Source organism: Varanus komodoensis, unplaced genomic scaffold, assembly GCF_004798865.1.
Source record: "Varanus komodoensis strain SLA01 unplaced genomic scaffold, ASM479886v1 scaffold25, whole genome shotgun sequence".
Lineage (NCBI taxonomy): Eukaryota > Metazoa > Chordata > Lepidosauria > Squamata > Varanidae > Varanus > Varanus komodoensis.
Genome location: NW_025335661.1, coordinates 15,718,777 through 15,735,977, shown reverse-complemented (window position 1 = coordinate 15,735,977; position 17,201 = coordinate 15,718,777). Strand labels below are relative to the sequence as shown.

At 44.2% G+C, this 17,201-nt stretch overlaps 1 protein-coding gene across 1 annotated transcript in view; it reads right to left on the bottom strand.

Moving 5' to 3' along the window:
- Positions 1-16,593, bottom strand: part of KCNAB1 (potassium voltage-gated channel subfamily A regulatory beta subunit 1) — a 185,503-nt gene extending 168,910 nt beyond the window's left edge. The window contains exon 1 of the mRNA XM_044432907.1: positions 16,358-16,593. Coding sequence (XP_044288842.1) covers positions 16,358-16,593 — 236 coding nt within the window. The remainder of the gene's footprint in view (positions 1-16,357) is intronic.
- Positions 16,594-17,201: the final 608 nt, after the last annotated feature.

Here is a 17,201-nt window from a genome sequence, read left to right as displayed (position 1 = left end):
TATCAGGTGGAAGGCAGGCCAGTGACAGACAAGGTATCTTTTTCCACTGCGTACTCCCATATGTCTTCTGCCTCACTCTAACTTCTGGTCAAACAGGTTTTGAAAACAATGGAAACAAGTTACAAAATCCCTTAACCAGAGGCAAAAATGGGATATACACATAAGCCATGCATACTTTGTACTGAAATGCAGCTGGAAGAGTGGGGGCAGAGGATGACTGGCAATGGACTGTTGGAGGTAAGTCAGAAGAGGGGTGCCTACACACTTCTTGACTGCTTAAAGAAAGCTTGTCTTCTGCCTTCAATGTAATTGGGACAGTTCCTGGTTTAAAACATGGATATTTGCCATAGCCACATCCGATCTCCATTCTTTAAGCCAAGAACAGTGCATGCAGCTAAACAGCTCCTCCTACGGCAAGCCCTAGCCAGGGATTTTAACTTTCTGATGTAAGTAAATATCCTAGAGGAGATCAACCCTGACTGCTCTTCAGAAGGCCAGATACTGAAGATGAAACTCAAATACTTTGGTCACCTAATGAGAAGGAAGGACTCCCTCGAGAAGAGCCTAATGCTGGGAACAATAGATGGCAAAAGAAGAAGGGGCCAGCAGAGAATGAGGTGGCTAGATGGAGTCACTGAAGCAGTTGGTGTGAGCTTGAGTGGACTCCGGGGGATGGTGGAGGACAGGAGGGCCTGGAGGAATGTTGTCCATGGGGTCACGATGGGTCGGACACGACTTCGCAGCTAACAACATAAGTAAATAGGTTGTGTTAATCACTTTTTTCAAACCCTGCATAGCAGATTGATTGATACACAGGCATGCTTAGGCAGCATTAAGTATACAGGTGATTTGTTATCCAAATGGGCAGATTTACAGGTTTACAGAATGGATTTAAAAAGCTAATTTTGTGGAATGCAGCATCATTCTTTTGGAGTAAATGAGTGTGAGAGGCAGTTGAAATGGAGGAAGCAAGATTGGAATACTAGCAGGGGATGCAATTACAAGCTATGTCTCCATGTCTGGGAGCATATTATTCCATGCAATACAAGAGGCAGATGGTAGGAACATACCAACAATTGCTGTTCTTTGCAAATGACTAGAAATGGATTTCTGTCATAGGCACAGTGAGCATGTTCGGTATAATTGGAATATAAACCTGACAATACATTGTAAGGCACAAAGGAATTTTGCAGTACTGGTGAGAAAGAAACTTCTGGAAATTGTTGGCTGAACAGGCCTAATGTCACAGAAGGGTCTCTGCTTGAGATTGGCTGAGCTGCTGTGTTCATAAAGAAAGGTGGGACCAGCATAAGGAGGCTAAGGTAGGAGTATAGAAAGAGATCTCTAGCAAAGGAGGTGTCAGGACAGGCTAGGAGAACTAGAAAAAGAATGGATGATGATGCAAAGGTCCAGTGGAACAAAATAAAGAGCCTTAAGATCAGGAAGTGTAGACTCAAGGAGGGCTGGAGCTATGGTGGTCAAGGATAATGCAGGTGTGCATGATAGATGTATGTGAGAAAGAATACTGCTGTGTATGAATTAGTGGGATAGTACCTTTCAACGTACGCAGGAAGGCTGGGGCCAGATAGCCTATGAGCCTGTGCAGTCTGCAGTCCAGGTGCTACCTACTGATGGGCAACTTCAAGGCTCCACTTTCTTTCACTATGGTTCTTTATCTTTAAAATGGTATCAGACTGGAGAGGGTTTCAAACAGAGGACTGCTTCTAAAAGGGGGCTGTATTCTGCAGTATAGAACACACTCTTGGAACAGCCAAAAAAGAGGAAATGCATCATCGAAACACAGGATAGTGATTTGCATAACATTGGCACATACTAAGTAATGTATCTAAATGCACATTTAGAGAATATTATTCTAATTTAAGCAGAAATACAGTAAATGTCACCATAAGGGGGAATCCTGTGACCAGGTAACCTATGGGCCTGCCTGTTCTGCTTGCTTTCCAGGTGCTACCCGGGGATGTGTGAGGAATCCTTCCAGGGGCGGGAATTCATCAGATCCTCTGAGCTCTGGCCTGCTTTGAAGAGGACCAGAGTCTAAGTTCGGGCAAGTGCGTCCTGCAGCCATGGAACACTCGCTAGGAACTGAACACAAGCAGTGCCCATTCACACCCCAGAAACAGTCCTGGCACCTGCTTCTTGCACCAAAGTTGGCTGATTGTGTGACACTCACTGACAGGGACTGCCAGGAAAGTAGTTCTGGGGTCCTGGTCACCAGGAAAGGTGTCTCCCCGACAACTGTTGACACTGATGCAGTAGGCTGCCAGTCGCACAACCGGGGTCCCACAAGCTCTCATGCACTACTTCTTGGCTTGGCTTGCTTTGGAGACTGGGCTGAATGCAGGAGGAAACCCTCAAAAGCTTGGAGGGATGAATTCTGACAGGGCTCATCCCAACCCTAGTGCTAACCATTGATGGGCAAGCATTCTTATGGTTCCTTATCCTTAAATTGGAATTGGATGGAGCTGTTGTGGTTACTCCTCTCAGTCCAAACTGATAAGGACAAATGCTTTCCAATTAAAAGCCTTCATTATATTAAAGCTGATCAGTCAGGCTGGCTTTGTAGTATGCAAGAGGAATACTGCAGAAGTAAGTAACAAAAGAAACAAGCAAAGCTAGAATATTGATCATTTTAGAACTGTGGCTGAATGATATTTGATTCCAAACTGAATACTTCTCCTCCTTTCCAACCTGAGAAGAGCTAATCTCACATTCCAGTGCATCAGGCTGCTTAAAGGCCAGTCACTTGGAGCATCTGACACTTCTCAGCTCACCTGCCCTCTCGACACCTCTGATTGAACCAATGATATTGGATCTGCCCTAGATTTCCAATGATCCTCCCTGGAATCTGTTCCTCTTCTGTCCATCAGACGTCTTATTGTGATCAACCCTCATTAGGGAGTGAGCTGAGCTGAGCTGAGCTGAGAGAAATTGCGAAAGCTTGTGGAAGTCCAGTTGCGTGTCCAGCAACCATCTTCCACAGCACGAACCAAGGCTGCAAATCGTAAGGGTGGAAGGGTGATGCCACTTATGCAGCAGTCACACGGGGCTCAATTCCTGCTGAGTACTTGGCATGCTAGCCAGGAAGTCTGACTCATGGTCCTAAGAGAGCAAGATGGAATCTGGGGAGCCAAGCCCAAGGTATCAATAGGATTCCCCCAACCCCAAAACAGATTCTTCACACTTCACTACTGCCAGCAAAGAAGCAAGTTGAATATCCTGCAGATCTGTTCAGCACTGTCAGAGCAATGGGGGTATCTTTTTGGGGTGATTTTCTAGGCCTTGTAGAGTCATGCTTTCCTCAATCCTACTTTCTGTTGCTAGAGAACTCCCCATTGAGGTCTGTTCTTTTCAGGCCTTACCAGCATATGATCTCATAGACTGGAGTAGCCCTGCCATTCAATGCGTTGGATGTCCTTAGGAGCACCTGAATGTCTGGACAGCTATATGGTTTCAAGATGGATTAAAAACAAGTAAACCTAGACTAGCATGCCAAAGGTGCAAATCCTATTGCTTGGCTGAGATAATTGCAGGACCTGTGCTTGATACCATTGCAACAATCCTTATGACAAAGGGGTGGAAATACAGTCTTAAGCAGCAAAGAGTTAGAAGAGACCATTGTCTGAGTCTGACTGCTGACTCTTAGGAAGTTTTGATGTCACTTTTTCACCTCTCATAACATTAAGATCACCACTTCACAAGCAGCATCCTTCTTCCAGGCTCGTGATTTGCAGCCTGTTGTGTTTCACAAGACATAGAGGGTTGCCAGTTGTACCACCTCTGTTCCACAAATGTTTACAAACTTTTCCTCAGCAACTTTTTAAGACAGGATTGAGCAAGAGAGGAGGTCTGCAGACTGAAGAGGGAGAAAGCTTGGTTGCAACACTAGCTGAGGGATGACAGGAATTTTAACCAACCACCTGGCTTGGGACCATAACATCACTGAATTATCTCTTAGCAGACCCAGGGTGGTCACGCATCCTCCTTTACCTGTGTTTTGGATTGCTGCCTAGGGATAACTTTGAAATAGCTGTAACAGAAACTAGAACTATAAATAGAAAACCAAGACATCTCATCACTGGGAGAACTGAGCAGCTGAGCTGTACACCTGCCTGTTCAGTCCACTATTCAAGCACTAACTGTGGAGGGCCAACTCAAGGCCCCTCTTTTTCCCCTTCCTTGTGGTTATTTTCCTTTAAGCCAGATTTGGCTGGGCCACTCGTCAAAGAGAAGGTGATACCTTCGAACTGAGGACTGCCTTCTGCCAGCTTTCTTCAGTAGACTGTCCTACATGAAGGAGGACACTTGGCCACCCAGTTTAGGATGACAGGGACCTTGTGACACACATGGCTATTTGTCTTTCAGAAAGATCCTGAACCAACCCACAACAACCCACAACACGATCATCCCTTCCTGTGTCCCACTCGGGTACCTTGAGTGGCAGTGTTGTCCCTGGAAATCCAAACACAGCTGCAGAAGAACATCACCAATGTCTGGTTACCCTGTCTGTGCTGACTCAAGTCTGAGCACCAGAACTGGCCACACAGTGCTAATTAACCACCTCTCTACAGCTGTCTTTTGATGAGAAAATATTTGATCATTATTCCTTAATGCCATGTTGTTTGGTAATAGTGTAATAAAAAGCAATTATATTACAGGAGAGTCTGCCCTTCATATGGTACAACTAGCTGACCATAGCATAATTAGTCTAATTAGTCAAAAGAACAGAAACAAAGACATAGAAGTGCTTGGGTGCTATTTTGTAGGAGGAAAATAAAGAAGATTTACTATTGTGAAACTGCATACTAAAGCATATAGTTCTCCTAAGAGGCTTAAACTTAAAGTAATTAAATAGCTGAGCTATTTTCCCCATTCACTGGATTGGTTTGGGGGGGAAATCACAAGAAAAATCACCACAGTAGCAGCTTTTTATTCTCCGTCCACGTTCATTCAGAGGAATGAACAAAGAAGTAAAGCAGTTAAGATCTACTTCAGTTTGACATTATGTCTGAATTACCTCACTTTTTGCAATCTTTATGGCCCCAAATTTCTTCTGCTCCCCTGAAGATTATACAGCATTGCTGCTCCCAGCCAACTCCAAAATGAGGACTGGACCAGACAACTTGGTTGTTCTATTTCTTGGTAAAAACAACATGTGTTGAATATGCATCAGAAATATGATAATGGTTGTGTCCATATGTCATGACAAATCATGGGTCATTGTGACAGGAACAAACTGAGATAAGTCTCAAATTCCTATGGTCTCCCCTTTCCTCAAGCCTCAAAGAGGAGCTCAGAAGGTTTCACTTCCATGTTTGATTAAGTAAAACCTGTCATGTTGTCCAAAGTTGACAACATGGTTAATCTTAAGTATGGTTTGCTTAAAACAAGCAAATATAAAAAAATGAGCTCTGAAGTCAGCTTGTTTCAACAAACAATAGTTTAGATTAAACCATACTTTGGGGTTCTGACATTTTATATAAGGTGCATTTTAGGGAAAAGCTCTCCCACAGCTGTGTGCAAAACTATGAAATTCTCAAACAATGTTAAAATGTGATTAATCTAAAATGGAAGTGAAGTTTCTGATGTCCTTGAGCCAGAGGAGGGGAGGAGAAAGTGCTTACAGCTAAACTTGGCCTAGCTTGTTCCAGTCACAATAAACCAGAATTTGTTACACTCAAATGCAGCCACTCTTTTGCAGCTGCTATTCTTTTCCTGCTAGTTTTGCAAATAGCTACGCTCTTGTGGTGAAAGAGCATGCGTCTCTTCTACTACCCATGGGATGGGCTGTCAGTTTGGTTAGGTTATTTATTTATTTAAAGTTTTTGTATGTTGTCCCCTTGCTACATAGCGCCGGGGTGGCTCACAGAAGCTGTTGACTGGACCAAAGTCATGCAGTGAGATTTATGGCCACGTGAGGACTAGCTAGAACCAGATCTCCTGCATCCCAGTCCAATACTATAACCACTACAGAACTCCGTCCTTCAAACCAATTCATGCTGGACCACCAATCTATCCCTGCATCACTGAAGAGGTGTAGAAGTAGCTTTGTTCTGAAATCCAAACATTGCCAGCCACCCTAAGCGTTTCAAAGATAGCTTTGCGCAGTCGACAGGCTTATTCCTCACGGTGTGAACATCATGATGGGACACAGACTTCAGTGTGACCGAATTGCAGGCAAGGGAACTGGTGACCTGATCAATGCTTCTATGCAATGCCATCCCACAGTTGCCTAGGATCTATTGCGACTTCCAGCCCCCCATGGTGACCCATATAGCCCATGGGAGGGCTCAGATGACTTGAGCATGCACACTGCGGCATAAGGCACATGGTGTGGGTTGATGGACCTTGGGATCCAAGAAGAACCCAGACAACTGGATATATCATGGGTCTGTGTCCAGTTCCTCCCCTGCTCAGGCCTTCTGTGCTGATGGATAAATTGTGTGGGAGCCCAAGGGAAGAAGGACTGCTCCATCTACTCCATGATTACACACTATGGATGCAAGGGTCGTCCAACCTTTCTCCTGCAATAAGCCATTTCTAAAGGTTAGTTAAGATACAGTCCTACACATGTTTTGACAGAAGAAGCTTCACCTATCCCAGCCAGCCTAGTTGCAGGACTTTTTCTGTCTGAACGCATGGAGGACTGCATTCTTAATGATGTTATCGTCTGAAGGGTGGGACAGAATATAGCACTTATATAAAGAATATTTTGGAAAGCAGGTTTGCTTTAATATTTTTAAACCTCCCATTTTTGATTGATGCTACATTAGACATGCTGCATTAAACCGAACTCTGACTGTCTTCACAAGGTGTTAAAAAAATAAAAGCAAAAAGAAGACTTAGCATATGTATTGGTTTACTTATCACACGTAGTTTTCAGATTTTCACACTAAGCCAGAATACTTGTCTCACTCAAGTACAGGTTGCAAGAAAAGCCACATATTATTTCATGCTGTTTAATTTAGTATGGAAAATAATGAATTGTTAATAAGGAACACTCATCAAATACTAATCAGCTGGTTTATTTATACAACTATTAGCTTTCTCACCCCTATCCTGCTTGCAAAGTTAATACATGCTGCTAATCCAGGTCAGCACAGAATAGTAGGAGTGACATTAAGTGCTGCAGTTTGTTCCTTCGGACCTGCTTTATTTATTTAATTTCTATACTGCCCATTAACCAAAAAAGGCTCTCTTTGTTTGCCAACCCTCTCCAATTTTGTGATATTTTTGCTTAGACTTGTAGACATGCAGTAAAATCACAGTCTTCCTCCCATGTCTTTCCAGGGGTGCTTTTCCCAGATCTGTGTAAACTCAACCACCAACAGCTTAAAAGGACATGTAACTAAGGTTTCTGCCAATGTTGGTGGTGCTGGTTGTAGGGAACTGCTTGTGTTAAATGTGACACTGCATAGAAAAAGTGCAATGTACCTTTAATTGACCCATGGGACTTGCAAGATTTGTTACATCCCATGAATACTGTGCACTTATGTCCAAACTTGTGGGAGGGGAAAACATTATATTTTCATGAGCATAGGGTGAACAGTGGGATAGTTGGCTAAAAGGTAGTGAAAAATAATTTGTTGTGCATATCTACGCACTATTCAGTGGGACATTCCATGCATCTGGCTCCCATAATTCACCAGCAATGGGGTTGAGGTGCTGCCTGCGCCCAAGAGCGGCCTTGCTGGGTCAGAGCAGCACGGTATTCTGGACCACACAGAGCCTAGTGAAATGCTCTGGGCAGCATTTCTGGCAGATTGCACTAACGGGAGTCTCTCCCTTGCCCATCAAGGACCCTGCCAGTTGCAGTTCAGTGCCAAAGCCAATGCAGGGTAACTTCAAAATGGAAAGGAAGAGGAAGATTATCAAGCCCCCTTGCATTCCTTGCAAATAAAAAGCAGGATATAAATATAGAAAATAAAATGCATAGCCAAAAGATAGTTATTATTAATGATCATATAAGAAGAGACCAATGTATATGACATTTAGATATGCAAATTTAGAGACAAGCACAATTTAGTAGCAACTAGCATTTCAATAGAAGTAATATCTCTTGCCATAGTGGAGAAGACTAACCCGTAATCTGTAAGCATGTTGCTCAGTCTGCCCTTCCGGGGCTAACTGTGGATGGGCACCTTCAAGGACCCTCCTGTTCTCCCCTCCTGATGGTACTTTGACTTTACACCTTACCTCCACCTTCAAATGAGGCTCAGGCTCTCCGAACTAGTTAGAGGACACCTTCGGCACAGGAGTCCACCTAAGGTGGCATGCAATATCAAAACATAATAGAGCTGTATAATATATATAATATACTATGTAATGATAAAATTCATAATAAAATGATGTGGTAGATAAAAGCAGCAAAGTTGCTGCTAAAAGTTCCACAAAACCACCATCACCAATACAAGACGGAGCCTTCAGCACAGGTGCAGGTACAAACCAGCCTGATGAAATGTATTCAGGGAAAGGCCAGAGCAAGAAGTCTTCAGGGGCTTCTTAAAACCCAGCAAGGATGGGTCTGGTGAGCCACTGGTGACGACTTGCACCAGGAGCGCAGGGCCAGTGCAGAACAGGTCCTTTCCCCATCTGCTCACCCACCGAACTGCCCCCAGGTAGGCAAGTGGAACAGGCAGCAGTGAGAACGGGAGGTGGCAGACCTAGCCAGAGAGTGAACACGCTAAGGGTGCCTTACCCAAGCTTCCTTCCCCACAGAAAACCCTCTGGCAGGTATTGCCCAAGGGAATTATCAGGGCAGTGAAGAAGACCTCTTCTCCAGACCTTTCTCTTCAAAAGCCACAGTTCTGCCAGAACCTCCATCCCTTTCTCTGCTCCAAAAGTTTCCATGAGTTTCAACACTGTAGCCAGAAAGAAGGAAAGAGCTAAAGAAAGAGTGCCACATTTCACCAATAACAAAGAAAGGAAAGATGGGAAAGATCTTAAATCTATTCCACCTGGAGAATTGGGCTCTTAGCTCAACATTACGCAAACCCTGAAAGTAACTGGCTGTATACCGATCAATTGAAAGTATCCAACTCCGGAAATATGCCAGGCTTCAATAACAAGAGCAGCAGAGCAGCCTGCAAATAAGGTACGCAAACCGAGATGTGACTGATCACTGGCTAGCCATCCTCCCAGTGCAGTCAACTCATTAGGAATTGGTTAGCGCACGCACTCTGTGCAGACGGCGCCTGTCATCGTATGGCAGTACCTGTACATCACTCCTGCCACAGCTTTGCCAGTTTGCTGCATCAACAGCCCATGCATGACCAAAACGTCCCCAGTAGCTTCTGTTCTGTTTGGCTGCTTAGTCCTCCAGGCCGGCAACTTACTGGAGGGCAAACTTTAGGAATCATCTTTTGCTTGTTATTCTTCAAAGAAGATTCATGGGCCTTCTGCACACTTGCTTTGGGGGGTGGGATGTCTGTACAGACTGGTTTGTATAGATTCATCCTCCAGAAAAAACAGGTGCTACGAAATCTCCCTGCTCAAAGTTCAGGTTGCCTCACCCAAAGGCTTCTCTAGGAGCCTCTTGCCATTATGTTTCCATTACCAGAAGATTATATGTACTCACTAGATACCCAGATAACACAGACTAGCACTTTTCCCTGTAGCTCCCACACCCTGTCTCATTTAACTCACACATAAGATGGACCTTGGCCTTTTCAGATCAACTCAGTCCTCATATGGTCAAGAAATGCTCAAAGGGGCTGGATATGCCATGGGAACAGAATGCCAACCCAGTTTCTCATGCTATTATATTTAGGTAAAGAAAATATTAGTTTAGGATTCAGCCCCAAGTCGATGCTCTCACAGAGTTTGTTTTCAGTTGAGAGTTAGTGTGCTATTCAAAACATCTTTTAGAACTGTTATGATAATTAGAATACAGTTGTTATATCTTCATAGCAAAGAGGCAGAAGCATCTTCCACAAGGAAGGGCTTATCTTGCAGAACTGGGTATTCGCCCAACATCCAAGCGGAAATGTTTTCTCTCTGAACAAATTCAGTGCATTCTTGCCAATTGTGCAAGTCCCCCTACCCCATCATGCGTGAGAGCAAGAACTCTTGCATAGCATGTGTGTGCATGGAGAGAGAGAGAGACACCCAGTATGAATCTACTGCATCAGCAGCAATGCCCTGCCATTTTGTGAATTTTCCTTTCTTGCTTTTAGGGTGAAATCTGCTGAGGACAGCCATAAGCTTTTCAATTTGGAGGTTTATAGGCATCCTGTGCAGGTCAGGAAGAGCTTTGATGCTGTGCTCCTCTCATCCTGCAAGGCAGCTAGATGGAGGCTTTGGGCTGTCTGGCTGAGGCATCCCAGAGAAACATGGCGCTTGGGTGGGTCCTGTGCCCTCCCCCTTCCAGGCCTCCTAACCCCATGTTGGTTTTGCAGCCCTGGAAAAGCAGCTGGCACAGCACGCCCTACAAGCAGCCAGGCGAGCAGAGAGGGATCTAAGCACAGATCCCCAGCTCCAAAAATCAGAGCTTCTCTCTGGCACTGGATCTGGGAATCTAGAAAGTCCTGTGGCCTTCTCAGCTCTGTCATGGGGCCACAGGATCCCTCTTTTACTTCTTTGCAGACTGTGCTTGATCTGCCCACTGCCACAATGCCTTCTACTACTCCTACGACTACTACCTGGGTGGATTTAAGCAACCCTGCAGTCAGGGAGGCCAAGTAGCCTACTTGTTAAAGGATGGTCCTCTATTCAAAGTATCCTCAATCTAGAGAGATGCCCAGACCAAGCCTGCTTCAAAATCAGAGGATCCAAAGGAGGGTAGAGCAGCCTTGAAGTTGTCTGTCCACACCTGAACAACAAGCTCAGCAAACTCATGGGTAGTCATTCCTTGTTATTACTTCTCTATATGTATATAATTTTGCATGTGCAAGGCTGTGCAAATATGTGTCCGTCTTTGAGCTCCTTTTAGTGAAGCATCTCCTCTTTTTAGACAAGCAGAAGAGGACACCCTACCTGGGCTTGCTTTCCACAGTCTATGTGGAAATCAGGTATAGCACAACAGTCTTCCAAGATGTGCTTTGAAACATGGCACCAAAACTGAAATGTAGCAAGCTCGCTTTCCATAACTGCACAGGAAACCCAAATGTTTTGTATCACGTTTCTTTTGAGTGTCCATTTCTCAACCATTTTGAAAGTTATTTATTCTAATTATTCATACCTTGTCCTTCAAAAAGTCCTAAATATATACCAGTATAGTCAGGCAAGGCATTTTGTGCCCAAAAATGCCCCTCTTCTTATTAATCACCACAGCTCAGCTAACTTTTTCCTAACAAGCCAAGGCACAGCTAGGAAGACATAAACCTCCTGACCTTCAGTATGAGCAATCACAGAAATTAGGAGAGCCTGCACTCAGGCGTTGACGGTGCTGGAGGGCTGTGTTGTCATAAGCAAGCCATCCTCAACTCTAGGTCATTCTTTCTGTCACTAACCCATCAAGCAGAATGTGATTAGATAGTCAACTCATCTGACGATGTCTCATGGGCTCAGCTAATCCTTAAATCTTTCAAAAGCAGATCAAATGAGATTGATCTTGCAAACAGAACATGTTTTGGAGAAGATTATACTTTTGTGTAGCAGGTAGGTGATTTCTGTTGGGTGTATTTGGATTATTTTTCCTCTTCAACCTGAGGAATCCTGATGACCTTGACAAAATGAGCTGTAATGTTTCATTGAGGCCTTATCTCCAGATTCAGGTTAGTACAGTACTGGTTAATTACAAAGTCAAACCCTTTTTTTAACATCTGCTTTGAAAACCTAATACATATTTTCATAGAGGTCAGGAAGTGCCTATTGCCATCTCTGAGCAGCATGGTTGGAAAGATCCGGGGACGGATATTTAAAACTGATATTGCAGCTTGTACAGAGAAAGGGGAACATACCAAACCTTCATTAAATTGGATTTTGGGAGAACGGACAGCTCAGGGTGTTTCTTGGCCACAGCCATTGCTTTCAATGCTTGTGATTTATTATTTATTCAAAGTCTTTTATCTGAACCCTTCAACCAGAAAGGATCAAAAACTGGCTAGAAAAATAAAACATGACAGTCCCTGCCTGCAAGCTTATAATACAAAGCCGTGACACAAAAAGAAAGACAACTGGGAGGGAGGAGGAAAACTTCTCCTTCCCTGCTTCTTTTTAAAGGGCAATGAAGTTTCATCTCAAGGCAAGAAATTCCTCTATAGAATCATAGAATGGTAGAGTTGGAAGGGGCCATGAAGGCCATTGAGTCCAAAACCCTGCTGTTGCAGGACGCTATGTTACGCCATCCCACTCAGATGGCTGTCCAGTTTCTTTCTGAATGTCTCTAGTGTGAGAGAGCCCACCTCCTCTCTAGACAACAGGTTCCACTGTTGTACTGCTCTGACAGTGAAGAAGCTTTTCCTGATGTCCACCCTGAATCTGGGTTGTCGTAACTTGGATTATTCCATGTCCTACATGCTGGAATTAGCAAGAAGAGATCTGACCTTCCACTTTGTGACAGCCTTTGAGGTACTTATAGAGGGATATCATGTTTTCCACTAATGTATAAAGCTGTCTTTGCCATCAGACACTCAATGGGATAGCCCAGTATTGCTGACCTCAACTATCAGAGACACTTTCCCAACCTTATAGTTTTCAGTAGAGGCTGCCATGTAGCAAACCTGTTTCTTCCAGATTCTGAAGGTGGAGGGGTTATCACTTACCAGTGCATTCCCACTTTATAAAAGAGAAAGGTACAAACAAGGAACCTCCATGGCTGTACCTCTGTGCTTCTCATATGGATAGGCCCTTCTAAGAACCCTCCAACCAAAGAATGAGGGATTTCCCCTCCAGTGAGCAAGGGTCTGTTACAAAGCACAATGTAAACTCACTGCCATCAGCTTTGTGTGTTACCACAGCTTCCCCAATAAAAGGCACCTACCATGTGTTGCTGGATTACAGGTTTCATCAGCCCTAGCTAGAATGCCCAATGGCCAGGGGGGATGGGAACTGTACTCCAACACCATCTGGAGAAGGCTGTGGAAGAGCAGTCTACCAAGCTTTCAGCGAAGGGTTGACAGGGAGGGGCTGACAGAAGTGGGGTTTAATCTGTTTTAGGAAGGTAGCTCTAAATGCACAATCCTTCTGTTGCTTGCCCCAAAAGGTCTCGGTGGGTGTTTCAGTCGAATGTTTGCAAATGTGCATGCTTTCTGCATGTGTTCTGCTCATTTGACTCAGATGTATGAGAGATTCATGTGCCGTTTCCAACACTAACCTGTACTCCCAGGGGCCTGACAAATGATGCATGACTCACAAGGGGCAGTGGCGTAGCAGAGTCAGGACTCACAGCTATGCAGTGCCAACCCCTTTGAATTAGCAAGGATGCTGGCATTGTTTGCCATCCCAATACTTGAAAATGAGTACCACCCCCCCCTCGCCCACACCCTGCCAGCAACACTACATTGATCCTTGCTTCTCTCAGATCCTTGGATGGCAGAACGCCAGAGGACTGCTCCAAACAAAATTAGAACTAAAGAGTTATAGTTTATGTCTCTACTAAGGACACTTTCCCATGGCCTCCCCTCCTTTTGGTCACTTGTCATAAATCCTGGCATTTCTGCCTTCCTTTCACACCTTATCTCTCATGTCTTCTGCCAAAATGAAGCTCAAAGATTCATCCTTGGCCCAACTAAATCTCTGTTATTACTTCTCATATAGAACCAGAGTCTCTGATTGTGGCTACATTGGTATCTAACTTACTCAATTCATTAGTACTACATGAAAGGGGGAATTTATAATCTTCTCAAATGTAAAGCCAAAGTATTTTGGGCTGATGTGGTCCTGAATGAGCACTGACTGGAAAATCTCTTTACTTTCTGAAAGCCCTGGCTCCTAATAGATAAAGGCTCCCAAAACTGCTTCATTACTATGAATCAACACAGCTGCCTGCAATCTTGGACACTCCTTCAGGACACAGCTGTGGAGACCATCAAGAGGCACATCTGCATGACCAATCGTACCACTACACCACAGGCCTGATTAGGTGTTGGACCTCTTTCAACCAGAGTACCAAATTTCATGTTGGAGAAGCCCTCGGGGGTCCTTTTCCTGCAGCAGTAGGGATTAAAAGCAAAGCAGCAGGACTGAAAATGGCAGAAATACAACATTTTCTAATTTAAGTCTCTTAGCCTTAGGAGAAATATTTCAGCCTTTCAGAATGGGCAAAAACCTGCACAAAACTCTCATAACTACTCAGTGATTGAGGGAAAGGGGAACATGGCTTTTTGTAAAACCTGGAAGGGCAGTCTAGGACCCCCAGAATACAAGACATGGCCCCCTGAGCATCAGCTTCTGCACCTCTGTCTCAAACATAATTTCAGAATTTATTTTGCATGACACACATAGATTTAAATAAGAACTGATTACTACTGTTTATAATTTAACCCTAAATTACTCACTTTACTGCAATCTTTCTCTTTATTACTGCTCTCATAAATCAGTGTCTTAAACCACTCAATTCCCCTTCTTTTTTAGAACTAGAGACAGGTGTGCATAAGCTGCCTGATGCAAATCCAGTGGTCAGGCTCAAACTAGGCACATCCCAGTTCTCATCGGAGCTCATAGTGTACATGCAGAACAATTCTGTGTGCTCCTGCAGAGAAGACCAAGGCTGTTCCGTGGGGTTTGCCCTTTGATAAGTGTGCACAGGAATGCAGCCTCTGTACCTGACCTCTCTCCATCCGCACTGCAGGGATATGCAGCAGCGATACTGAGTGAGATTGCCCAAGCCAGATTATTTTTGCTTGGAAGGCAATATTTCAGGATTCTCTTTGTTGCATTCTTTAGTTTGAAAGTTGTCCAAGTCTCCTTTCTTTTTGTACGATCAAATCACAGGTTTGAGGGTAGAGCCTTTCACTCCAAACCCAACGGACACATTTTTGCCCCTCTGGTTCTTTTCTACAAGCAGTGCTCTGGCTGATAGATTGTGCAGGTGGGACCATCTCCATGTGCAAGTGAGTTTTAGCACATGTAAGAAAAGCCCCCACCAACCAGAAATGCCTGTTTTTGAAGAGAGCAGTCAGCGGAGTTTCCTCATGCAAATTCTGCCCAGCTGCCTCTGCCCTGGAACGAGTGCCTGCCTTACCCCAGGAGTACGAAACCACCATTGTGCAAATAGATGGTGGGGGCGCACTTGCACAAAGCAATCCAGAAAGCAGAAGAGACTCAGCAGGGGCCAGCCACCGCATTGGATTCTGCTCAGGGAAGACTTGAAATTAACCCTACCATTTCCCACAACCACACTGGAATGGGAAATCAGCAAAAGCAGACCTGACAGTGCTGGCACTCAAAAATAACCAAGATCAGAAAGGCATAAAACTAGGCTGATTAGAAGTCCTACAGGTCTCGAATGGGGGCATGCTACTGAAAAAAGGACAGATTAGGACAATTTGCATAGCATTTACATTCACAAAATATATCGACAGGTACAAATTTAGAAATAAGAACTTTAACTTACATATATATGTAGGATATCTCACCCTAGTCCAGAAGACTGACCTGTTAAGGCCTCTCCTTAAACTGGTCCATTAAACAGAGAACACCTTCAAATAGAGGATTGTCCTCTGCTAACTCTCCAAAACTAGAAGGCTTTCTCTGGAAAGAATAACGCTGAGAAGTCCCTCTTGTTTGTGCCCTTGGAAATCCATCCCAGAAGTTAAAGGAGGATGTTGATAAACTGCACTTCAAGCAAGAAGACTTGCCATTCCAAGGGGAACAAGTGGGTATTTGGCCCACCATCTGACAATCCTTTGGCAAAGTGCCACTTTTTCAAAAGTAGACACTGATGAAAGTTAGGGAGAAGGCAAAGTTTTTACTCCCAAAAATGGATCCTGTTTCTCATTTTGCTGAAACTCTATTCATTGTCTTTGTCTGGCTTTCACTATCTAGCTCTGTAAAATGAATATTGATTAGGAGAGTGGAATTGGCCTGTGTGTGCACGTGGAAGCAATTCAAAGGAAAAAAGCCATTTTGGCCCTTGCAAAGCGTGTGTCCCACTCCTCCTGATTTCAGCAATATTCCACGGTGTGTGAAATGCTGGCTGGGGAGCTTTTCAGCTGGCAGGATTCCTTACTGTTCTAAACAAGCATAGGATTTGCCTTTCAGAGCTTAGCCCATAACAACAAGCAAGCTATTCCACAGCTATTTCCAATATCTAGCAAAAACAAAACCTCTCTTAACACCCCCACTGAATTCTTTTTAAACACCTCCACTGAATACAACAGTTCAGGTTCATTTGTGGAGTGGGAAGACCCTGTTTCAAATCTCTGCCTTTCGAGGAAGGTACCCTGGAAGGGCTTACCTGTGGGGCATGCCGCTTGCATAGGCTACTGTATGCTCATAGGACAATTCGCACATCTTTAGGTACCAGTTCATTTCCAGTTCCCGCAGAAGGGCCAGCCGCCGGGCCTTTTGCTGCATCTGTGCAAAGAGGGTGTGCCTGTTGTCCTTTTCTGAGGAGACCCTGGGAAGCACCGGAAGGGTCCTCAGCTCTGGAGTTTTGCTCCTTACTGTCCCCCCAGCACGGGCTGCAAGCATCTTCGTGCTTCACCTGTACAAAAAGCAAGCACCATCTAGGTCTCTGGCCTGAAGTCACATAAACTGATTTTTCCCCTACTGGGCACTTTCATCCTACTATAACCTTATCCTGGTCACAAAGCTGTAATCAGATACACACCTACAGGGCTTAAACTAGAAAGCAGAGCTGTAACCTTTCCATAGGCACATCTGGTAGGAGCTTTCTAGTCTGTTGATTGTACCAGTGCTTTTGTTGTTGTTATTGTTATTATTATTAAAGAAAGAGGAAAAAAGAATGAATAAATGAACATTTCCTTGGGGGCTCTAAGCAGAGGAGGAGGAGCTTCTTTCTGCTGTGATACGGAAAGGCCATTCTGAATGTGCTTAAAGGCAATTAGCTATTATTTCACAACCCTGGTATGAAAAATGTATTTTGACACAAGGAGCCATGACACAAGACACATGAATTTGAAAGAGAGAAAAGTACTGCTTTGCTCTGTTTATGCACCTTAAGAACCAGCTTAGAATTTTACTCCGTGCAAGCATTATAGGCAGGTGGTGATAAAAAGAATTCTCACACTCCATTGGCAGATGTGATACAGTATTTGCAAACTGACACCTGGACTGTT